Here is a 10,725-nt window from a genome sequence, read left to right as displayed (position 1 = left end):
GGGCCATGAGTGCCATGAGCCGCCTGAACCCAGACTACTCAACTAAGGAGAAGGGCTGGCCATTGACAGCAAGCATCTCCCCAGTGCTCTGGAGGATTTTGCTTGCCCTTGCAATGTGCCCCGCTTTCTGTCTGCCTTTGCCCCACTATTCCCAGGTGGCCTGCCTCTGCTTTGGGGGCATGGGGGCTTTGGAACAAGAGGGGGACTTCCCTTTGGGTATGCTCCCACTGGTGCCAGGCTGAGGAGCAGAAAGGGCAGGGGGGTGGTGCCCGCGGAGTTGCATCAGCATCCCCTTGGTGCTCATATGTTTTGTTCCCTTGCCCCAGCTTGTTTTGGCTCAGCAGTTCAGGCAGATAGCATACATGGGATCATCTGCCAGCTCAAAATGATCCCAGACTACAGTACCCACTCGCTTCTGGGGTATGGGTGCATGTGTGGATGCAGCTGCACTTTCTTCCTCCTCAGCAGGCAGAGGCACAGCAACAGGAGGAGTGGACTCAGCTGAGCCACTTGCCTCCAGCTGTACATCAACCTCCTCCAAAATGCTTTCTGGGGAAGGAGACCTGGCTCTAGGGGAAACTTGAGAGGTGTGGAGAACAAACTCAGATGATTCCCACTCCTTCCCCAGAATTTCCCTTGCTGTGGCACTCAGATCCAGATCTAGCTCCAGCTCTTCCTCTGGCACTGGAAGGCTCAGCATGGCAAGTGTAATGGGGGTGGAGGAGACTGGCATGCTGGCGCTGCTGCTTGGTGGTGGTGGGGTGGGGGTTATGGCTGGTGCTGTTGGAAGGGATGCAGACTCTGCCACAGGCAGTAGCACTGCTCCCCTCTCCTTGGTGCCTGTAGAACTGGAAGCCTCATGCCTGCTAGTTGTAGGAAAGAGGCTGTATCTCAGTTTGGGGGGAGGGGGTGGAATTTCCAGCTCTCCCTCTACCCCGTCTTCCGCCCCTCCCTGAAGGCTTGCTAGCTGCCTTGCCAGCATGCTTCATGGTATGTTAACAGTGTATTTGCCTTGGTGTGCTGGAAAATCTGTGTTCTTCTGTAATGTAATCTGATTTATGTAATATATGTAGATAATATAATTGTATGTATGTGTATTTATGTTATGTATGTATTTATGCTATAAATAAAACATATAAGTGTATGTAGTATGTGTTCCTGAATAAATTCTATATTATAATGCAATATATGCTGTGCTTTCCTGCAGAGTGAATGGAATGCACACTGTGAGAGAGCACAGATTTCTTTTCTGGGGGAAAAGAATCAAAATAGACTAACAAAAAAAAAAGAGGATTTTTGGGGAAGAATAAATTGAAAGGAATGAATGAATGAATAGAATAATAAAATAAAAGGGTATAGAAAGCAAAAGGTATTGATGAATCCCACTTGCTAGGAACAGGCCAGCAAGTAGGAAATGATAGCCTTTGTTGTCTGACGCTGCTGAGCTGAGCTGAGCTCAGCTGAGCTGAGCTGCTAGAGGACACAACTCAATAATTGACCCCAAGGCAAAAAGCAGCTCAGTTCAAACAATACTGCTTTTTATACTCTTTTTCCATCCTTTCCCCAAAGCACTGGGATTGGAAGGGAGCTCAGGGAAGGATCACAGTCACCAGCCAGCTACTTAGGTCAATGTCTGAGGAGTCCATCCCCACTCTTTTCCCTCCCTCTCCTTACTATCTGTTTCCCTGCAAGCAAGCCCAGCTTCAAAACTCAAAAGGTTTCAACTGCCCTCGTTTAATTTTGAGCCTGTTTCGAAGCCTTTCGTTTTGTTTCGTTTCACAGTTTCGAGCTAAAAACGAGTTGAAACAGTGTCGAAATGAAACAGCTGGCAAAATTGCATACAGCCCTAATATTTCCCCAACTCTGCTATTTCAGTAAACATCTGTTAGATATTCTTCTCACTCTTAAAAGAGAAATGTATTTGTTTTGTTTTCTCTCTCTCCGGCAGCCTAACTAGTGATGGTTCTTTTCTTCTCATAGGTATTATAATTATGATGACTATTTGTGATGAAGTGAATGTTTATGAATTCATCCCTTCTAAACGGCAGACGGACATTTGCCACTACTACCAGAAGTTCCATGACCGTGCGTGTACCATGGGGGCCTATCACCCACTGATGTTTGAGAAAAACTTGGTGAAGTACCTAAATCAAGGCACAGACTATAACATTTATGCTCATGGGAAAGTAACTTTACCCGGCTTCAGAAATTTGCGTTGTTAGCAGCTCAGTTGCTACTGTGAATAGATATTCCTTTTAAACTTCAAGGCACTTTTATAAGGATTGTCAGGATTACTAGGCCTATACACTGCTGCATCTTGATAGCTTTTTCCATGTTACAAGATGTTGCCTGAAGGACAGCTGTCACATAACTTCTGCAGCCTGTGTGGTGATGCAGTGCATCATGATTTCCAGCATGGATTTACTACAATCCTGTACCTAAATTACTGTGTGCAGGCCACTGAAATTAGATAGATAAGTGTGCTGGCACTTAGGGGACAGATTGCACAAGAGATCAAGCACCTTCATCTGCGTTGGACTCTAGAGCCATTTTCTCCCCTGGTGCAATGTAAACCAGTGGCAGAGTTCTGGCACAACACACAGGGCCAAATTCTCATGTCTGTCTATTGAAGTTTGTGAAGCTGGGTCAGAAGAAAATCTGGCCCTTTTGAAAAGAAAAGATTTAAAAACAGTAAGAACAAAAAAACCTAATCCCATAGTCCTGGAATTCTTACAGCCAGACCTATGGTATGGAACTGTTGTCAAGGATGCAGGCTGAACATTATGTTTTTGTTTCAACACCAGCTAAAGCCTGTTGTTCACATTGTAGTTCTAATAACTGTAGCAATTTTTTTTTAATTCTGGAATTTCTGAAATTATGAAGAGGACTGTGACAAATCAATGTAGAGATGATCAGTGTTGATTCACTGGAAAGTGATTTTTTTTTTTTTTTTAATTTTTACTTAAAAAAATTAAGTCTTGATTATTTTTTTTTTAAACAAATGTTAATGTTTTGTGAATGCTCATTCTCTTGTATTTCACACAGTGTCCTGTTAAGTACAGAGGATGCTTTATTTCCAAAGCATTTTAGGGAAGATTTTTCAAAGGCAATTTGAAACTCAGTGTGAATATGTACCCTTTGCATGTTCCCCTTTTGTAATTTAGGGCAATAATACTTGAACACAGCCACAGCCAATGCACATTCAATGTCATGAAGCTGCTAGCCAGCTGAGTGTCCCTTCTCTCTTCCTGGTTTATCAGCTATTCCAACTGACCTCTGTTAAATATTTCTGATACTTTAAACGCACTTATGCTCTCTCTCATCTACTTCCCACATGCACTGGAAAAGAGCACAGTGAGTGACTTGTGGAGATGGAGCCCTTTTGCTGATCCCAGCTTCTGTGTCCTAAAAGTCAGTACAGAAAAAGAGTGGACAGAGCCCTGGTCCCACATACTCCCTGTTGTTTGAAATTACTTGTTTGTGGAGTAGCCTGTCTGATGACCCTAATACAGGAACTTTAGATTTCCTTGGTCTAGGCATAAAGGTCTTTTATCTTTTCCCTGCTAATAAGAAAATGTGCTACACAATAGCTGTAGAATGCTGTAGAATGCACATTGCTGTTGTTTTGAACAAACACTTGTGAATTCATTGGCTTATTCTTGGTAAAATGATAAATTCTCATTTAAGCATAAATTTAGTATTCAGCTGAATTGCTCCATATTTATACCAGGATAAATAAAATCAGAATTGAGGTTAATCATGCTTTTTGCAGTTCTGGCTCGACAAGGGCTGTGTTTGGGTAGAACATTAAGAGATGGCTCATCGCCCATTTGTTTAGCTGAACAGAAAGCAGCCATGAAGCTATTATTGCTAATTGTGTAGCTGCATTTCAAACAAGCTCCAAACTTGGAGAAAGTTGAGTTTTTCTGAATGCTGATCATTTGAAATAGTCTGAAAAAACACTGAAGGTGATGTACAATTTGTAATAAAGTTTGCTTTTTTTAAGTTGTCCTTGTGTCATCACTCAATTAAACTAACCTCAGAAAAACACAGATTTTTATTTTTTTCCTTTTCCTTTTGCAGCCAGTTGGGGAGCTCAGAAAATCATAGAACCATAGAAAATTGGGATTAAGAGCAGGAATAATTCAGAAAAGACAGGAACCCTTTTGCATGCATCAACCCAATCAAGCTGTAGCACTCTGTTCTGATCATGATATTCATATAAAGCCACTTGTCAAAAGTGTGGGGGGGAGGGAGGGGCATCAAGATGGACAAATATTTATCAAGGCTTAAAACTTGGGTTGTTTCCTTTCTATGATGAGTTAATCTTTCAGGCAATTCCAACTGAATCCCTTCCATCTAATGGCCTCATCCCTGTTGATTGGGGTTATGCTCCTTTGTTGGATGTAGCTTATTTCTTCACATGTGGCTGGGTGACTTTGTGCTTGTTGGGTGGCTAGTGAGGGCCCACAGCCTTGCTTCCTTCCTTCTTACTCTGGAAATGCTGAATGGTCTCAGGGAAGTAGAGGCAGCCACCCCTTGAGCACAGGGACTGGAGTTCTGTTTGGTATTGTACATGAGCCAAAAAATGGAAAAGCTTCTTGCTCCTCTCCCCTTCCCTTGCTTGCCAGAGAGCTAGGTACAGACTCAATTAAATCTGTATACACAGTCCAGATCAGCCCCTGTTAGGTAGTTTTTTCCAGTATGCAAGAGGACCCATTAAAGTCAGTAGGACTACTTGAGCGCTTCTACACATGTGCTGCTGTGCACAAAAAATCTCCACAGTACTACCCTGCTGTAGAATTAATTAGTTTCCTGTGGCTTAACAGGGCTACATGTGTAGATGTTTATTGCGGAGCTACTTACTCTGCAGTAAACATCTTGTGTAGACATGCCCCTTGTGTAGTAAGCTGCTGCTACTCCATGAATGAGGGAGGAAGAAATAGGACTTTATTTACCTTATTTTTCTCTCTAGCAGGATGTTTTCTCTTTAAAGGCCAGTCGGGGTCTATCCCAGTCCAGATCATGATGGGAAATCTGTCATGTACTTCTCCAGTCTGATGGGAACGCTGGACTAAAAGCAAAATCTGCTGGGAAGAGGAAAGCAGGATTTTAGAAGCAGCCTTTTCTCCAGTCAGGGAGAAGATGAGAAAGAGTCTAGATCGCTACAGAGGCTTCCTCAGTGGATAGTTCTGAAAGGAAGGGGACCTGCCAAGGCTGTCATACACGCAGTTGCTGATGAGCTGCTCCCCAATGATGTGATGACTGAGATCTACAAAGAGCTTTCTGCAGGAGACCACGTGTATAATCAAAGCAGCTCTCTATATGAAGGAGGGAGGCAGAGCCAGGCCCTTGGAATATAACAAAAACGGATGGTTTCACAGATCAGATCTTAAAGCAGTTGCTTTAAAAACTATTTTGCATACATTAAAATACAGAAGAATCTAGTTAATGGAGTGGGTTAACTTGTTGCTAAAGTCAAATTAGCTGGTGCTGCGACTCCCTACCAGCCCCGATATTTTCTACACAAAACACTGAATCATTTGCCATCTGTTGAAGCATAATTACCCATTTCCACCTGTATAAGCCAGAGTGGAACTTGCTCCTGATAGTCATCTTAACAGGTGACCTAAGACTGCCAAAGAACCTGTCAGGCCAGCCAATGCTTACAAATCATGCAGTTCTCATATGGAGAGACAGAATTTGAATTCTGATTTTTTTGTAATATACTTTTTTTTCTTCACAAGAAATGTCAAAAATCACTCTTTACTATGCCTCATTATAGCATGCAAAGTTTGATGAAAAGTTGGAAACTGATAATTAGCCAATTATGGATAATTAGCCACAATACAACCCCTGAGCAACAAATGATAACCCAGTTTTGCTACAAAAAAGGTTTTGTAGCAGGCTGCTGGTGTCCCTCCATTTCATTTCTGGATATTTACATTCATTCAAATCTACTATCAATTATAAATGGAAAGAAGTTTGATGTCCATAAAAGCCAAATTCTTGAAGGACCTGTAAACCCATTGCACCTGGGCAGCAGCAAGCTCAGTGGAATAATTTTCTGACCCTTTTTAGTGCCTGTTTGACACCTGACCCTAGGATCCTATTTGGCATTTGATGGACTTTAAACTTGCTGCCCCTCATCTGCTTCTGTGGACTTTCCTTTAAAGCACAGTTACTGTTTTATCTATTTGGCCAGCTGGTGAATATTGTTAAGGCATTTTGGGGGGTCAGAGCATGAGCCTCTTGGAGAGAAATTTGGTGTGTAAGTAACTGCATTATGTGAAATAGGACTTGCCTACATTTATTTCAGCTAAGCATGTCCTGCCCTCTTGATTCTGCACTGCAGGTACCAATCACAGAAGTGAGGCAACGCTCATGTCTTCTTAGAGTGACTGAGCAGACATCAGTGAGCACACCTGAGACTTAAAAGCTTAAGAGTGATACTGGGTGGCTGCATCACCCCATTTTGGAAAGCTGATGTGTGTGGAGTGGGAGTGAGTAGGTGAGGCTTTCGCAGTAGCTGTCTCGGGCAAATATAGAGGGGATAGGTATGCTTAAACTACACAAGCAGCGTGACTAGAGGGCAAGTGGGGCACCAATCCTGGGATTTTGCAATGGTTGCCGCAGTGCCATTCCCAGCAGTGGGGTGGAATGATGCCCCCCAGAGGACTTTAATAGCAGGCACAGCCCTGCTCTGGGATGTGAACGGGGCACCAGAGACACCTGTGCTGCTGCCAGTCCTTTTAACAGCAGCAGCCCAGCCTATGCAGTTCTGGCAACAGCAGTAGCAGCTGCTGCTCAAGCATCGAGAGTCCTGGCATGTAGGACTCTCCCTATCCTACTCTCTAGTGGTTATCATAATTCTCTTCCCCTCACCCCTACTTCAGGGATGAAAGCTTGCTAAGCCTCTGGTCTCCACTTACAATTTGATATTCTAACTGGTATGGGTTTAAATAATTTTAAAGACCCGCAATTATAAAAGTTAGAGAGACACCAATTGAAGAAAGACTGAGTTAGCTTAAGTTGTGAAATTATGCTCCCTTACAAGACCTACTGCCAATCCACAGAGGGGTACTGTCCTGGCACTAGATAAAATAGGGGAAAGACTATTTCTAAATCACTAAAATTCAAGCTATGTTACAAACTACCTTGTCTTGTGTTGATGTCCAGCAGTAGGACTGTTTTCTGTGATGATGGGATATCGGTTCTAGCTTTTACTTTGATTTTAACCCTGAAATTATAGTAGTAGGCTCTAGAGGGGTCCACAAATGCATGCCGAGTGTTATGCTTCTGTCACATGTGATAACGTTTGTAAACCCTACCTGGGAAAACAAGAGCAGTCCCACAGGTAAATTGCAAATAAAGTGCATTTATGGCCCAGGTAGATGATCATGTCTCGTTCTACCGTCTCTGGGATAATAAAGAATGAGTCAAGGAGAAAAAGTTAGTAGTGGAGGTTTCCTGGTTGGAAGCTGTACTGAAAACCCAGAGATGACTGGTGCTTCAACTACAAATAGAGGAGCAAAGCAGAAACCTGAGAAGGGAGCAGGAGCTATTGAGCATGGAAGCCAGGGATGGGAACTCACCTAGGGGTCTGAGTGTGATTTCTCCTGGGGGAGTGGGGTGTGGCTGAGAGTAGCCCTTTTTGGTATCTGTCTCCACTGAACAGGGCCTTGATTTGGGATGTAGTCGAACAAGTAAAGTATGCCAGAATTGCTTACCTCAAACTTCTTAGCATTAGAGGAAAAAAGGTGACCAAGAAGCCAGCAATGGTCCATCTCTGCCACCTGCCTGCTTAGTTCTTATAGCAAAATGGTATTAGCATATTTGGGTGTCCAAAAGTAAGGTCGTTGCATACTCCTGTACCACTTTTAACCAAGAGAACAAAGCAAACAAATAGAGTAGAGGAATATTACCATCCTGCGTGCAGTCTGCAATCATTTATCTTTTTAAGAGAACACATAAAATTAATACTGTTCTGCTTGATGATTCCATATTATGAAAAGTTTGGAACACGGGGATATATAGTGAACTAGATCGGGCTGGGAAAGGGAACTCAGCCCGGCTTAGTTCCCTTCCCCATTGCTGCGATTGGGCTGAGTTCCCTTCCCCAGCCCGATAGAAACAGCAAAACCATTTCAATGGAACTGAATGGAACAGAACACTGTTTAGTGTAGTGAAAACTAAATGAAACTTGAAATGAAACACTGTTCTGTCAAAACGGATGTTTCGCACAACCCTAGCAGACAGCTTATTCTTTCTCAAACCCTAATTCTTTCTCATTTTTCTAAGTTATCTCAGGATAACTTTACTCCATAGGGGAGAGACTTATTCCAAAGCAATGCTGTGTGTCATGTTTCTGCTATGCTTTTACTATGAACAAAAGCCAATATAGTCAGTAGTAAACATGTGTCCACTTTCTCAGTCAGTAGGTGATTTCCCATTAAGTGGTTAATATCAGTGGTGCTAAATGTGAAAATTGCATTTTCACTTCCATTTTGTTTTTGTGCAGCACTATTGTATTAGAAGGCCTTCCCTTCAGACTGGTCTCTATACTTGAGAACACAGTAACAATCCTACATGAACATAGAGATGGGCAACCTGGCCCAGAAGGATGTTTGTATCCAGAACTTCTACACTGAGGTTGCTTTATTTGTTGTATTTGGTCTATTTTTGCATTGAAACTTTTCCATTGCATCAGCTTATCAATTCATTCTTGTCAATTATTTGTTCTGAAAATATATTTATTGTTGGTTTGTGTTTCTGACCTGTTTCTCCTACACTTGAAAGTCTCTTCAGTCTGTAGTGGAAAAATAACATTTCTGAGAATATAAGGCCTGAGTGTTTAAATAGATCTTCAGTTCAAGGACTGCTTCAGTAGTAGCTCACAGAAGTATGGTGAAGAGTTATTACTGGAATGCTTTCAAAAAGCTGACCTTGAAATATTTGCTTTAAATGCCTTTGAAAATCAAATGACTACAAACCATTCATATGTGTCTATTACCAATATTGTATGAATTTTCCAAAATAAGGCAGAGAAATCTCAATTCCCGTGGCAGTACAGAATTGATGGATCATATTTACATTCAGCGCAGCATAAATGAATCCAAAGGACACATTTAATAAGAAACATTACTGATCATAATTTGTTTGTCCTTTTATCAGCCCACCCTCTTGCTTTGAATTCTGTGAGAGTTTATACATTATGTGAACAACAGAAAAGAAATCTTTCTCTACTTCCATCCACTGAGAAGTAGTTCTAAGATTGTTCATAGTATTCAACTCATTTAAAATACAGGATAAGGATAGCATGTGACCTCAGGAGCCTGCCCTGTTCTAAACTGATGATGACAAAGCCCTTTGCAGTAAATCTAGGACAGCTGTTCTTCCCATATGGAAATACTACAATTTTTAGTCTTCATGTCTAGAAAGTAATCCCATGAAATCTGAGAAATTCACAACATTATCTGGCTTTATAGGATAGGTACAGACAGCCTCACAGGTAAAAGAGATGTTTCTTTCAAGAACTGTATGTTTGAGATGCTCAGACTCATTATTAATAAGTTTTTGCAAGTATCTTCACTGTCTTTCTCTGCAGTGCTGTATTTTGGAGAGGGAATTTCTGGAGGGATCTTGATGGGACAGTAATTACCAGCACTTCATACCCATTCATTCCCATTTCCTTTATTCACATGAATAGTGACATGGAAGTAAATGGAACTACTTGCTGTGAGCAGATGCTTAGCTAGTATAAATTGGTGGAGCTATGTTGGACTTGCATCTCATGAGAGTCTAAGCTACAACTCACTGCATGGCATGATTTAATTAAACTTCATGCCTAACAAATCACTAAGATGGCTGCAGTGCACAGTTTTTTTCATGATGTCCTGATGGGAGATGCTTCTATGGCCTTGTCACTACTCACTTAAATGAAGTTCTGACAGGAGATGGTAAGGAAATTATATGATCTAAAGGAGATGATATGAAGACACGGTGAGTACATTGCTTTATCATCAGAGAAGAAATGTCTGTCTTACTCCTGAGAGCATGACAAGCAGAGAATAGTATTCAGAAACACTGCAATTTGAGTGAATTAAACCGTTAGAGATTATATGCAGGCAGGTGTAAATGAGCTATAATCTAGCATGTATAATAGTAACTAACACCTGTGCATGGGCAGTCACAGTGTTCTCAGCTTGAGTTCTGGTTTAGGAAAGAAATTAGCTTCTGAGTCCCCTCCTCTAGCTTTGCCATTCTGCTGATGCATCCCATAACTGCAAGATGTGTGCATTTTCCCTTTTGTACCCCCCGCTCCCCAGTTTTTGTCTATCAAAATAATCTTTTTGTTTAATAAAACCAAAAGTAACTAAGAATGGCTGAAGAAATGAGGAAATTGGACACTGGCCTTGGCTGGCTTTGTGAATAACCTGAACTTACTATGTCTTGTACCATACTTCCCTTAGAATCATGACATTGCCCAACTTCTACATGCTATTGTCTGAGAAGGATATTACATGGTATTGTCCAATTTTTCACATCAAGTTGAATTTTTATGTGCTTTTTCCCTTTGATGTCCCATGTATTTTCTTCTTATCTTTGCAAAAAAGCAATCCTTGGAGGGTGGCCCTTCAGTCACACCGTTCTTATAAACCAATATCATCCCATTCATCCAGACCTTCTCCTATAGTCAGAAATCCTTAGGCTTCTTTACTTATT

At 41.7% G+C, this 10,725-nt stretch overlaps 1 protein-coding gene across 1 annotated transcript in view; it reads left to right on the top strand.

Moving 5' to 3' along the window:
• Nucleotides 1-4,009, top strand: part of ST6GAL1 (ST6 beta-galactoside alpha-2,6-sialyltransferase 1) — a 175,512-nt gene extending 171,503 nt beyond the window's left edge. The window contains 1 exon segment of the mRNA XM_025209396.1: nt 1,981-4,009. Coding sequence (XP_025065181.1) covers nt 1,981-2,222 — 242 coding nt within the window. The 3' untranslated portion in view covers nt 2,223-4,009.
• The last annotated feature ends 6,716 nt before the right edge of the window (nt 4,010-10,725 follow it).

This window comes from Alligator sinensis, unplaced genomic scaffold (genome assembly GCF_000455745.1).
Source record: "Alligator sinensis unplaced genomic scaffold, ASM45574v1 scaffold572_1, whole genome shotgun sequence".
In the NCBI taxonomy this organism is placed as follows: domain Eukaryota; kingdom Metazoa; phylum Chordata; order Crocodylia; family Alligatoridae; genus Alligator; species Alligator sinensis.
The sequence above is the reverse complement of the archived record's forward strand: the minus strand, read 5'-3'. Positions and strand labels throughout refer to the sequence as shown.